This window comes from Athene cunicularia, assembly GCF_003259725.1.
Source record: "Athene cunicularia isolate RWA chromosome 4 unlocalized genomic scaffold, athCun1 chr4_part2, whole genome shotgun sequence".
NCBI classification, from domain to species: domain Eukaryota; kingdom Metazoa; phylum Chordata; class Aves; order Strigiformes; family Strigidae; genus Athene; species Athene cunicularia.
This window is the reverse complement of record NW_020799099.1, coordinates 31,896,885-31,910,641: the sequence shown is the minus strand read 5'-3', so window position 1 is coordinate 31,910,641 and position 13,757 is coordinate 31,896,885. Positions and strand designations below refer to the sequence as shown.

At 45.4% G+C, this 13,757-nt stretch overlaps 2 protein-coding genes across 11 annotated transcripts in view; one reads left to right on the top strand and one right to left on the bottom strand.

Moving 5' to 3' along the window:
• The window catches only part of THAP9 (THAP domain containing 9), a 5,199-nt gene extending 4,947 nt beyond the window's left edge, over positions 1-252 (bottom strand). The window contains exon 1 of the mRNA XM_026847970.1: positions 218-252. Coding sequence (XP_026703771.1) covers positions 218-252 — 35 coding nt within the window. The remainder of the gene's footprint in view (positions 1-217) is intronic.
• SEC31A (SEC31 homolog A, COPII coat complex component) overlaps positions 7-13,757 on the top strand; it is a 46,437-nt gene continuing 32,686 nt past the window's right edge. For 9 of the 10 annotated variants that reach the window (XM_026847463.1, XM_026847464.1, XM_026847461.1 and 6 more), the window contains exons 1-9: positions 7-41; positions 681-763; positions 1,443-1,566; positions 4,533-4,731; positions 6,244-6,339; positions 8,904-9,044; positions 11,055-11,197; positions 12,179-12,278; positions 13,537-13,698. In XM_026847463.1, coding sequence (XP_026703264.1) covers positions 685-763; positions 1,443-1,566; positions 4,533-4,731; positions 6,244-6,339; positions 8,904-9,044; positions 11,055-11,197; positions 12,179-12,278; positions 13,537-13,698 — 1,044 coding nt within the window. In that variant the 5' untranslated portion in view covers positions 7-41; positions 681-684. Of the gene's footprint in view, positions 47-680; positions 764-1,442; positions 1,567-4,532; positions 4,732-6,243; positions 6,340-8,903; positions 9,045-11,054; positions 11,198-12,178; positions 12,279-13,536; positions 13,699-13,757 lie in introns of all 10 variants that reach the window. The other variant, XM_026847456.1, reaches the window with a different exon arrangement.

Here is a 13,757-nt window from a genome sequence, read left to right as displayed (position 1 = left end):
GCGGCTGCCACGTTGGAACGGGACGGGACGGGGACTTGGAGGTGAGGTGGGGGGGTAGGGAAACTCTCGTTTAACGCCTTTTTTCCTTCAGTTCCTGTTGGAAACGGGGTGTAGGCGCTGGTTGATGAGGCGGCCGGCGGACGCTGGCCGCGCACGGTGTTTCCGAGGCGGGGGAGCCCCAGAGTTGTTGGGAAAAAAAAAGACCCAAAAAGGAGACGGTGAAGGCTCTTGAACCGTTTTCCGTTCTCTCATCTGGCTCGTTGCGGAGGGTGGTTGGCGGCAGGGGTCTAACGAGGGTTTTCTCGAGGGTGGGTTTGTCTCGTGGGTTAAGGCTGGAAGCTGCCGTAGGGTACCCGATGTGTGCTGCGATGCAGCTAGAATATGTTTTTTCAGAGCAGTTGAAACTTTGCTCATGTTGTCCTGTTTTATGGTTGCTTCAGCAGCTATCAGTTTCCTTTAAGTGTCGATGTTATTCTGTCAACAGAGAATTATTTATCTCCTTCCCCTTTCGGTCTGCTCTGGAAAGGATGGCTTAGGTGTCCGTCTGTCTGTGGGATTTATTTAGGAAAACGATGCCCCCGGCAGCTTTTGCTAAGTCCTAATGCAGCTGCTGAATCTGTGGAAGGGCGGTCTCCCCGGTGCTCCATTTAAGCATTGCTTTTCTTGGGTTTACTTTTTAGCAAAATGAAGCTGAAGGAAGTTGATCGTACTGCAATGCAGGCCTGGAGCCCTGCCCAGCAGCACCCCATTTACCTGGCCACAGGTGAGTTTCTGGGAAGTGTGTGCTAGCAGGCCTGGGGCTGTGTGTGGTGGCTGCCATGAAGCAGTCATCATTTTGGGCTGCCCAGGGCAGGGGGTGAGTCCCCATCCCTGGAGGGGTTGAAGAGTCAGGTTGACCCAGCGCTGAGGGATCTGGTGGAGTTGGGAACGGTCAGGGTGAGGTTCATGGTTGGACTGGAGGAGCTTCAAGGTCTTTTCCAACTGAGATAATTCTGGGGTTCTGTGAAAGTTGTAGGAGTTATTTCTTGTTCTGAAGGCTGGAGCAGTGCAGTGCCTTTAGTGGAGATCTCCAGTTGTGCTGTGTATGAAAACACGCTTTTCATTCTGCAGGTGACAGCAGGCATCCTCTTCTTTCTGCTGGGGTAGGGTGACAGCAATCCTGACCACTGGTTCACTTTCCCACGCTGCTTGTTCATAACTTTGATCACTTTCTGTATGTTGTCTTGCCCAAAGCTTTTCCCATTCATATTGGTTAAGAAACCCCTGAAGGAGGAATCATGGGGAGGAGAGTTATGTAGAACTACATCTAAATAACAGAAACCTTACCCTGTCTTGGGGTCCTTTTTGCACGGATGATGTTTTTATGCCCTTCCTTGTGTTGCTTTTGCAGTTGTTCTTCTGTATATCATGGCTTTCTCACTGCCAGGCATGCTTCTTTGCAGGTACATCAGCTCAGCAGCTGGATGCAACCTTCAGTACAAGTGCTTCTCTAGAAATATTTGAGTTGGACTTATCAGACCCTTCACTGAATATGAAGTCTTGCGCCACCTTCTCCTCCTCTCACAGGTAAGCAGTGAGGTTGTGAGGGAAAAGTAACGGCTGTGGAAGTGTTGCACATGGTGTGTGTGGAAAGGCCGCTTCGTGAGGTTTATCCACAGTTGTTAAGGAGAGGAGCAGAAATTCAGCACTGACGGATGAAGGTGCAAGTGCCACTGATGATGTGGGACAGCGAGGTGTCATTGTGAAGGCAGTGAACTTGGACTCTGAGGAGTCGCAAGCAACTCATGCTCTGACATAAATCTAAAAAATCTGTCATTGACTGGTAGGTTTGAATATGCATGCAGACAATTTATATTGGGGAGCTTCTGGAATTCTCCAGAGAACAGAAGGAAATGTGAAATTTTGAAAATGCAGTCAGCTTTTCACATTACCCTGTCCTGTAACAGAGCTAAACTGGGTCATGTTGTGTGTATTGTGTGTGTAGTATCATGTCTCACCCCGCAGATGGGAAGCCCAGTTCCTGACTGCACGACTCCGTTTAATTCATAGTTCCTTACTCTGTTCTTGTTCAAAGAAGCATCAAATCGTCTGGTTTTCATCTCGGCAACATTTGTAGTGGCTCTCTGGTGTCTGGTCCAGTGGCTGCTGCTCCTTGTGGGTGAGCTGAAAAAACAGACGTAAGTGCAGGATGTTGCTGTGGGTAGAGGAAGAGGTGAAATTTTTTGTTGCCATTGGATTGGATCCATGATTTTTTTTCACACCAGCTACAGCATCAGCAGAACCACTTTTCGCCCTGGTGACCTGAAGCAACATGATTGGAGGTGGGGGCAATTACAACCTTTCAGGGCTATGTTCCACTGAGAATCGGACACTTTTAGAGAAGCAATTATCACCACCTCCGCCACGAGTAGAAATTATTTGGATTTGAGTCTTCACTATACGTTGTAGGTCCTTTAGGTCTTGAAGTTAAAGTTTTACAACTCTTTCCTAAAGTTTTTAACCAAATGCCATTTGCTGGCTTACTAGAGGTTGTGTTGCCTCTAAACGAGAGGATTGAAACTGTGTGTGTTTGCACTCAACAGCACTGTGACACTGCTTAGGAATGCTCTTCTGATTTTGGTGGAGAACAGTTGCAGTAGCTTTTGCAGGAGGAAGGGAGGAAGTGTTAGGCTGCTGGCTTTGTGCCATGTCAGGTTTGCTGTAATGACCCATGGACTGGCAGAGCAGTCGTGCTGGCAGGCAGCTTGCGATCTGTGCCCTGCAGTTGTCCATGGTTTAGTACACAGGGCTTGTGAGAAACAGCCACAGTCTGTTTAATGCCCTGCACTGTGAGCAAAGCTAATGTTAACGTGTCCTGCTGAGAGCAGGATGAGGTGTGTGATCTTTTACAATTTCCTTGTTTTACCTTGTTGTCACCATGACTGAAATTTTTCAGGGCTTGCCAAGTGGCATTTTTTTACTGAATTTCAAAAACCACTCATCATAACGAGGATGTGGTGCTCCTTTGAATCTTGTACTTCCCTTGGTGAGCAACACAAGAATTTGACTCTGCTTCAGAAAATACATTCCAAAGGAGGTAGATTTTGTTTGTTTGTTTTTTATTAAAGATAACAAGAAATGCCCCGGCATACCGCAGGTTTTATTTTGGTTTGCAGCAAATGAAAATGTCTGGGTAATTAAACCCACAAAAGATAAGTCCTGCAACAAGCTTTGTTAATTGTCCTCCAAAGAAAGTTTTGCACTGCTTTTACAGAGCCATACTTTATCTTGGAAAAAGAAAAGGGCAAGAGGAAGGTATGCATGGTTAACTCTGATTTTCATTCTTGACTGTTTTCCGCCTTCATTTTGGGTTATTTTAAGTCCTGTTGAATCTTGCTGGTGGTCTAATGCTAGTGCCCAAACAACCCTGTGAGTCACTCCATTTCTTGTAACATTGCATAGTTAGATGCAGAAGCAATCATACCCAGGGAAAGGGTCTGTCTGATATCACAGACCAATTTCTGTTTGTAGTGTCATTCTTCAGTGAATCCCCACTAATCTGAACACTGCACTAGGAGACAGAGCACTTGGCTTTTACAGTATTTCTTACCCAGTGTAGACTCTGTGTAGCTTGATGCAGTATGTATTTTATGCTCAAGTTGCTGTGATTTAAAGAAATTCCTTGACGGTTGTCCAGAAATAACAAAAAGATTAGTAATAACACAGTGAATGCTAAAGTAACTCCTTCACACCTTTCAGCCAATATGGGTTTGCTTTCTGCTTGCCTAAGAGCTGATACATGACAGCGTGTCATTTTATGTAGAAGAAATTCATTCTTTGTTTGGCTGAATACACAGGAATGCTGTTTTGCTTATGCAGCAAGTTCACTGGGTTGAAGGATATCTGGCTATTTGCAGATGGACACAGTGGTGTGAAAATAATTCGTTTCTGGAAGTAGGTATAATTCCTCTTGATTTAGCCTGGAAAATAGATTGTGGTCCAAGAGACAAGTGTCTGTGATGTGAATGAATTACTTGCTGAGCCTCCAGTACAGCAGATGAAACAGTTGCTCATCCAGAAATACAGAAACGGAAATGGATTTGGAATTTTTCCAGTTCTACCTTTGTCCTCTCTTGTATGAAGAGCTGCTCACAAACAGCAGAGGTTTGCCTCCAGGCTGCAGTTGGATGGGCTTACAGTCCTTTACTTCTATTGTTTTGCAAAGGTGAGCTCAAAATTGGCCACAGTTGGGAGCACTTATCCGATTTTGTGGCCAGGGGATGAGAGATGTTATCAGCTGAACATGTTGTGACCTTTCATCTTAATAACGAGCAGAATGAGGACATGTTGTCTTTCTGACAGGAGTTGTAAGTGCAGAAACTCATCCTTAAGGAGAAATGCGGGCAGCGCTTTTCTCTGATGTGTCTGCTCTGTCTGTTAGAAGTGGTCTGGAGGCTTTAGCTGGGGTGAGCAAAATGAGGTGCATTGGTGTGTGTGGAGCTGATGGTGGATGGTTGTAGAAAGACTATCCTGGGGACCTCTGTGTCTTACAGGTACCACAAGCTGATCTGGGGGCCGCACAGCATGACCTCAGGGGAGAGAGTCTCTGGAGTCCTGATTGCTGGGGGTGAAAACGGAAATGTCATTCTTTACGACCCAGATAAAATCATAGCTGGAGATACTGAAGTAATAATTGCCCAGAAAGACAAGCACACAGGACCAGTAAGAGCACTTGATGTCAACATGTTCCAGGTCGGTTTTCTGCTGTTCTTCATCGCATGCTGTCATTGATGAGTGGCCTGTCTTAACTTGTAACCTGCAATGTTTGTCCCTTTTGCCTCTCCTGAAAAGTGTGAATTAAATTTGCTGTTTGAGTGACTGTATTTAATAGGAAGAACCCTGTTACTGGGGTGCAGAAGTATAAAAACCATACCCAGAGAAAGGGTCTGTCTGATATCACAGACCAATTTGTTTGTAGTATCATTCTTCGGTGAACCCCCAGTGTAATCTGAACACTGCTCTAGGAGACAGAGCACTTGGCTTTTACAGTATTTCTCACCCAGTGTATGCTCTTTGTGTAGCTTGATGCAGTGTGTATTTTTATGCTCAAGTTGCTGTGATTTAAAGAAATTCCTTGAAGGTATTTCAGGATGGGGAATAAAAGAGTTTAAGGTGTCTCGTTCATTCCTTCCCCCTCACCAGTTTATGTTGTCAATTTAGTGGGTCATTTTAGCTCAGCTTACATGTAAAGTAGAGGTGGTCTCCTGTGGTGGTTTTATCCAGTCTCCTTTTTAGCTCCCACATACTGTGCCAGTGTTGTTCTCATCACACAGGGAGTATTTACATGCTCTTATGTTTCTGGTGACATCAGATTTTAGGTATCTCCTCTGAGTGTTGGGTAGGATCCGTCTTCAAGACCTGTAAGTATTGTTACTCACAAAGAGGAGACATAACAGGAAACACAGTGACATGGCCTCTTTAGCAGAAGAGCTCTCAAAACCAACAAGCTTTCCTCCGTCACTAATGAGCATTTACTTCCTTCTAGATACAGTGTGTTGGTTTTTCCTTGTCCCCACCAGCTGTGTGAGAATTCAGTTGAATTTGTTTCCTAAATAGCACTTCTGTCCCTACACACTTGCTTTCAGCAAGGCCACCCTGTGTTCATTGTGTCCTCTCTGAATAGTTTCCCTTTCTGCCTGTTATGAAGTTGGGACTTGCTTGTCTCTGGCTGCTGGATGTGATCAAAGGGTCCTTGGTGCCTTTGGCTCATGTCACCTTGCCATGGCTTTTGTATCCCAGATGCAGGATTGCTCCAGATGACTGCACTCGCTGGGGGCCAGGTGCTCTCTGCTGCTGGAGGCACAAACACTACACTCCTTCCAGCTGACCCTGTGTGTTATTGTCTGCTCTGCAGCACCACTTTGTCTGCTCCCTCCCAGAAGTGTCACTGCTGTCCACTCACCTGCCTGCGGCTGCGCCCCTGCAGCCTCCTCATGGGTATTTGCTGTGCAGTGGAGGAATGTTCCACAAAACAGGAATTTTTCTCTTGGTATGCGCCAGGCTAGTGCGCCATGTGGATTTTCAATTAACTTAGTCTTGCTTTCAATCTCATAAAAACTTCCTTTTCTTCCGAAGCTCCTCTGTGTGAGCCAAAGGCTATATGCTGAGCTGATAGGAGAAACTGGCACAGTTCTGTGAACCTGATGCCTCCCAGCAGCTAAAACTGTGAAAGCTGATGCTGAAAATACTCTTAATGTCTTACAGACTAATCTGGTGGCCTCTGGTGCTAATGAGTCTGAAATCTATATCTGGGACTTGAACAATTTTGCCATGCCAATGACACCAGGAGTGAAGACACAGGTACCAGATTTGTATTTGTTAAATACTGCAGAGCAGACTAGTAAAAAATATGCATGTCACTTGATTTCAATGAGCTCTCAATTTTACAGTTTTAAAGCTGTCTCAAGTGGGGGGAATGGAAAAAAAAACCTATTGAAGTCTAACTCTGGTAGCAGTTAATTGTAGTTAGCCATGAGCTACATTTCTGGCAATGTTAGATGCAGTCCTTAAGGGGTGGTTCAACAGATCTCTCTGTATCAAAATAAAGAAAAACATGTTCCTGCATGTTGTTCTCCAGTGGCTTTCCCAAAGGCCAAGAAAAATAGGCCACCTATTGGTACTTAATTTTTGTAACTCTTTTTGATGTTTGCTGACTAAGGATATCAGTTAGACACCAGAGTAAAAAGAGCAGGCGTATTTTACTGGGCATAACTAAATAATGTAACAGAGTAATACAGAAAACATGCAATAAGAGAAGACAAAATAATACATGCAAACAAATAGGAAAAAATAGGGTAATGCATCAAATCATTACTACCTGAGGGAGAGAATAGTGATTAAGAAAGATCCATCACCACTTGCATATATTATCATCATCCAGCCCCGCAGTGGCTGGGCAGCCCCGGTTGCAGCGAGGATTTGGAGTCCCTGTCCCGGCAAGTGGGAAATCCTACACGGTGCCTCCACCCATAGGTGAGGCTTCCAAAATCCCTGTGAGCAGGTCCAGCCTTACGTACCCCCAAATCGGCAAGCCAGAATGACTGGCATTCTTCTTTGAGCAGAAATACCTGATTTCATCCTCCTGTTGGATTCCACCCCAAGCCTGGCCAGGGCTTGGGGGGCAGAACCAAGGGAGTTTCTAACAAGGCCAAACGCTTGGGTTCTCAGCCTTGAACAAGGCTGAGCAAGGAAATCTGGGTACATTATCTCAGCGTTTCATCCTCACTACTATTCTTTCTAAGCTGCATCTTTCTCTAGTGAGCATACACACTTTGTTAATGATCACATACTAAGTTATCAGCTTTGGTTCAGGCTTCTTAGCACTTTTTACATCAGCAGAGGTCGTTTGTTATAACTTAGCACATTGCCTATAGCACAATGGTTATCAGTTATAAAATACACATCTATAGGTCAACTCTGGCTTGGGCTGGTTGTTCAAGCCTTGGCACTTCAGTGACATGGCTGTGACCAAAAGCACATGGCAGGAGTCCGCGTCCTTAAGTGTCTGAGTGACAGCATAGGTGACTCTCAGTGAGTGCTTTTGGAATGAAGTCAGTCACGACAGCACTATTTTGCAACCCTTTGTGACTTTTTTTGCCCAGCTCCGTACGAGGGTGACTAGATGCTGCTGCTTTTCTAGCCCCTGGAGTGCAGTTTCCTGGCTGTGCCTTTAAGTGCAAAGGTCCACACAAGTAGTAGTTTGCTGTGCTTCCTGTGCGGCAACCCTGGATGTGCAGCCATGTTCATCCACAACAGACTGGTGGTTTTTGCTGGCTGCACAAGCAGTTGATTCATGTCTCCATGTGATGGGATTTAATTTTTTTTTTTAAATTGTATTTGGCTGGGGGAAGCTGAAGTATCCCCATAGTCTTTGAGAAATGTTGCATTTTATCGAGACACAAATAATAACAAGCCAAGTCTCTCAGGTTACACCACTTTTTAAATATTCATAGCCATTGCATGTCTTTTGGTCTTCTGCTGCATGTGTGAATCTGAAGATTGTGAGGGTGCAGATTGAGGGAAGTAGGCGGAAGATAAAAAAGATATATGGGAAGAAGCAATAGTATTTGGTGCCTTGTGAAGGAGATAGGAGGAAGTTGTTTTGATGCGTGTACGTTTCTGTAGCTGTTACAAAATTGCACAAGAAGTTTGTGGTTACTGGAAAATGGGTTTACTACTGCATTATAATCTGGAGACAACAGAGTGAGGAAATGGGATGAGAAGCAATCTTCAGTTTCAAGCTTTTTAGTTTAAACTCTGTGAGTTTAGATACTTTGTTTAGTCCGAGTCATTTACTATCGTGAGCATTTTGGAGGACACTCACCTTAAAAGATCTCTGTATATAATTTTTTTATGTCTAATGGTAATTTTTTAGGCTGGGAAATTTTGTAGTCCGTTTGCTTAATGACAGCTGGAAATAATAGTGCATCAAGGACTGCTTTTAATTCTTGGACTAAAAATAAGTAGTTGGGGGGAATTTAAAAAAACCCACAAAATTACTCCAACCAGACATATTTTTTTTGTAAGGCAAAACCTAATAATCCAAGGCAAAAGGGCAGTTCATATACCCAGATATACTTTTATGGAGTAATTTTCTGTTCCTGAAGACAGTTGTACTTAGTCTTCTTTAAGCAACTAATGCATTATATGGTAAAGCAGAAAATGCAAATATTACAGAGAAATTCCAGCAGCTTACAAATCAGGGTTTTCAGGCTACCCCTGTACATAGGAAACCAGAACACACAGAGTACCTGGGATGAGTCTCCTTGCAACTGTCATTTAGAAAGTCCTGAAAATAGCAGGTTTTGAGTCTTCTATTTGGGAAGGTTGTGAGGTTGCGACAGGCTGTTCTCTGTGTGCGACAGCCTCTCGAGGACATCAGCTCCATTGCATGGAACAGGCAAGTCCAGCATATCCTGGCGTCTGCCAGCCCGAGTGGCCGAGCTACTGTGTGGGATCTCAGGAAGAACGAACCCATCATCAAAGTCAGTGACCACAATAACCGGGTGAGTTAACTCTGGTGCATCTGCGTGGGCGCTTGTGGACAGATGTGGGTACCTCTTGGCACATGGGGACAGGTCATAGCACCCCCTCTTACATGACATAAAGATATTGGTGCCTGGCACAGTTTTCTGTGATGTCCTAAATATCTAATGCTTTCTCTTAAAACTATATGTAGAGGGATTGTCAACATTTTAAACTGAAATGAGCAGATGCACATTGAAGCAAGGCAAGGCAGTCAGATTTCCTGTCAGAGTGACGTTAGTTTGGAGAAAGCCATTACCGATCTGTTTGGGGCTACCACAGAAAGATTTTTATTCAGCTAGTCAGAAACGCCATGTGTGCTGGAGAGATGAAGTTGATGCTCATGCTCTGTGTGAGCACATTTAGGTTCTCAGAGCAGGTGACGTCATGACTTAGTGCTTGGCGTCACGGGGTGGGATGACCACAAGGGCTGAGCCCTGGCAGGATGCTGACAGCTGGTGGAGCCCAGGGCCCGTGCTTCTGCTGGTCTGGATGTGGAAATGAGAGCAGGCTGCAGCTCAGCTTGGAGAGGGCAGCGTCTGTGGAGCATTGCTGTTGAGCAGATTACAGGGGACACTGCCTTGTGTACTTAAAACCACCATGCCTGCTCCTCAGGCAGTGCAAATGTGAAAAAGAGCCTGTTGAACATGTGGAGAGTGACATATTTGTATAATTCTGTATATTTTAAATGGAATATTGCTTATAACAAACTTTGAAGATGTAGCAAGAGTTCAAAACAAAATTTACAGATGGGTGCTCCTGAAGTAGCTGCTTGGTCACTGCACTCTTATTCTGATAAACTGTAATTCTCAATGTTTTATGTATTTGTTGCCTAACATAACAGCAGCACAGTAGGCTGTCTTCACGATGTGATTGCAGGCTAGTGATACAATGTTCACATGACAATAACCTCTGCCTAACAATGACTTTTATTAAAATATCAGTAAAAATGTTAAAGAAGGTTTGTAGAGAGGGCTTTACAGTTTTGTTACATCAAAACATGGGACTATGAAAAAGACAGCACAAAGTCATCTCTTTGAGAGGACCTTGGGAAACCTAACTGCAAGTCTTCTCACTGATGGAAATGAGGAGAGTATCCCAGTCTGAATGCAGTCAGACATAACCCCAGAAACAGAGCTGCAAATTTCCTCACAACAGCCACAGCATGTAGACATATTTACAGAATCCCAGAACCATCTTGATTGGAAAAGCCATTGTGGATCCTCCAGTCCAACCATGACCCTCACCCTGACTGTTCCCAACTCCACCAGATTCCTCAGTGCTGGGTCACCCCGACTCTTCAACCCCTCCAGGGATCCCGGAGACTCCCCCCCTGCCCTGGGCAGCCCATTCCAACACCCAACAGCCCCTTCTGCAAAGAAATCCTTCCTCAGAGCCAGCCTGACCCTGCCCTGGTGCAGCTTGAGGCCATTCCCTCGGGGCCTGGCGCTGGCTCCTTGGCTCCAGAGACTCATCCCACCTCTCTGCACCCTCCTGTCAGGTTACTGTAGAGGGCAATGAGGTCTCCCCTCAGCCTCCTCCAGACTAAACCCCCCCAGTTCCCTCAGCCGCTCCCCAGCAGACCTGTGCTCTAGACCCTGCACCAGCTCCGTTGCCCTTCTCTGGCCACGCTCGAGTCATTCAATGGCCTTTTTGGGGTGAGGGGCCCAAAACTGAACCCAGGAATCAAGGTGCGGCCTCACCAGTGCCGAGCACAGGGGTAAGGTCCCTTCCCTGTCCCCGCTGGCCACGCTATTGCTGACACAAGCCAGGATGCCATTGGCTGCCTTGGCCACCTGGGCACACTGCTGGCTCCTGTTCAGCCGTCAATCTGTCTGTCAATCACCCCCCAGGTCCCTCTCTGACTGGCAGCTTTCCAGCCACTTTTCCCCAAGCCTGCAGCACTAGTTGTTTAGCCTGTTAGGCTAGTTGTCTTTTGTCCTTTGGTGCTGCGTAGTTATTTTATGCTGTGGCACAATGTTTTCCCTCAGATGCACTGCTCGGGCCTGGCGTGGCACCCTGATGTTGCTACCCAGATGGTTTTGGCCTCAGAGGATGACAGGTTGCCTGTGATTCAGATGTGGGACCTAAGATTTGCCTCCTCACCACTTCGTGTTCTAGAAAGCCATACGAGGTATGAGTCTTATGTAACCTCTTGCTCCATGGTGTTTACACAGTTGGTGACTGCATCCCAGTTTGTATTTCTCACTTGTTGCTCCCTTTCATGTGAGGGCACACTGAATTGGAAGAGGTGATTTAGCAGCAGACTGTTATATGCTGGCTTGCTGACTAGCCAACCCTGTGTCTGGAAAGACTTGCCTTTTTGGGGCCTGCTGGTTTGAGAGGAACAAGCCTGCCCCCCCCCAAAAAAAAAAAAAACAAAAAAAAACAAAACAAAACCACCATCCTGCTGGAACACTGAAGTTGGTTATTTGTTCCTGTGCTTTTTGAGAGGAGGTAGCTGAGGTGCAAAGAGTCAGTAGTAGTAGTAGTAGTAGATTTTCTCTGGATGATGGACTGAAGGTGCACCTGAGCACATCCTCACATGCAAACAGTCTCTTGCCCCTCGGTCCTCTAAATGCCTTAAATTTGGGTACAAGAAAAGAGTTTGTTAAATTCTTTTCTCTCCTCAGTTGTTAGTGAAGCTTTCCTTATTGTCCAAAACTGCCACTTGCTTTAAAGGGGAGAGAGAAGAGCGGTAAGTCTGTGTTGCAGCTGCTACCAAAGCTGCTGCGAGTGGTTCTGCTGACTGGGACCTCCTGCTAATAAAAAGAAGCTGACAAACTTTGTAGTCACCAACCTTACCTACAGGTTTGCATACTGTATGTTGATGATACTGCAGGCAAACAAACCGTTTTATTAAACTGGTGTCCGGGTTCTCCCGCATGACTGTTGCATTTCATTTTCATATACAATGGCTACACATCTTCATGCAGAAAATAGAAAGCGTCTGTTTGAATAAAGTGCTGATAACACTTAAAAATTTCTTCTTTCATAAGAAGGAGTGGAGAGGTGGAATGCTCAGCTAATGCAGAAACTCAACTTATAAATATGCTTTATTTCTCACCATTTTGTATTTTTATTAAACTTCTTTTGGTTGTGACTGTTCACACAGGGGTATATTGGCCATTGCCTGGAGTATGGCAGATTCGGAGCTGCTGCTTAGCTGTGGGAAGGATGCTAAAATTCTGTGCTCCAGTCCTAACACAGGCGAGGTATTGTACACACACTGCTTAAAATCTCTGTTCGGAGGTGGCACATGGGCATACGCAAAGCAGGTGCTTTGTGCTTGCATTCCTAGGAATGATGCTTCTGTGGGATGTTTATCCATATCCCGTGTGCTTGCATTTGCTACATGTGCCTTCTGAAATTGTTTTGGTGATGCAGGATTCTTTCCTAGTGTTGCTGATATCCATTTGTCCTTACTGCTTCTCTCCTGCCAAGTAGTAAAGTCCCTGATGACAGCCACACTTAAACTAAGTATTTGCTTCCTGCTCTTTTGCTTTGGGCCTGATGTGGCTGGATTACTGTTGCAATTGCCTTTTTCCTTCTGTAAGCATAAAAACTTTTATCCAGACAAGAGGGATTTTGTAAGTTACTACAGTAGTGACAGATCAGTGATAGGCACTTAAATGTCTTCCAACCCCGTGCTTTTGGGGCTGGGGATACCTTTCAAAGGGGGTGCAGATCCTTTTTCCAGACAACTTGAGTGTTTGCCCCTAGAGCATGAGAAGGGCTTTAGGCATACTGTGGGGCTCCTTGCCTGCAGTGGGCAGTAATCTTGGAGGACAAAGTGAGAAGTGTTTGTAAAATTCAGATGTTGGCCCAGAAGTGCAAAAGCTATGGGGTGGTAAATGAGTTATCTGAGCTGGATCCTGTGCTGTTAGGAAGACTTCACATGCGAATGAATCATACTATATGTTTTTATTAAAAATATAAAACAGTTTCCTGGGAGACAGCAAGGCAGTTCATATTTTCCTCTTTGAGTTTCTCCTAGTTTATGGTTAAATGTCTTCTGCAGTGGTGGGCTTATCTGTTCCAGGGCAGGAGAGTCTGTCTGCCCAGAGTGCAGGTTTTAACTTTTCCAATTTTTCTGTGAAAACAGACTTCCTTTGGAGCCTGAACATGCCTCCACATAGTGTGTAGAGATACCCAGATTAGGTCTGAGCTAGCATGAATATCATCAGCAGCTCACAGCCTCCAGTGGAACAGCACAGACATACTCCACCTGCATAGTTTGTCCTATGTCAATTAAACAGAAGTTATAATGGGAGGAGAAGGAAATTAAGCATTGTGATAATCTCCTGTTTGGTGGTTTGTCAGGGTTTCTCCACTGTTAATATGTACAGTAATGTGGAGGCTGCTGGGGAGCAAGAAGAGCATGTCAGTCTCAGGGCAGGCAGGAGAGTTGTTGCTGTTGGATATGGTGCTCCATAAAAGCCCCGGTTTGTCGGACATGTTTTTGCTGCCCAGGTGCTGTATGAGTTGCCCACGAACACACAGTGGTGCTTCGATATCCAGTGGTGTCCCAGGAACCCCGCTGTCTTGTCTGCGGCTTCATTCGATGGGCGGATCAGCATTTACTCCATCATGGGAGGCAGCACAGACAGCTTGAGGCAGAAGCAAGTCGACCAGGTTTTGAAAAATGTTCAGCTAAGAATATGGACTGAAAAGGGGGGGGGGGGCAGGGGAAA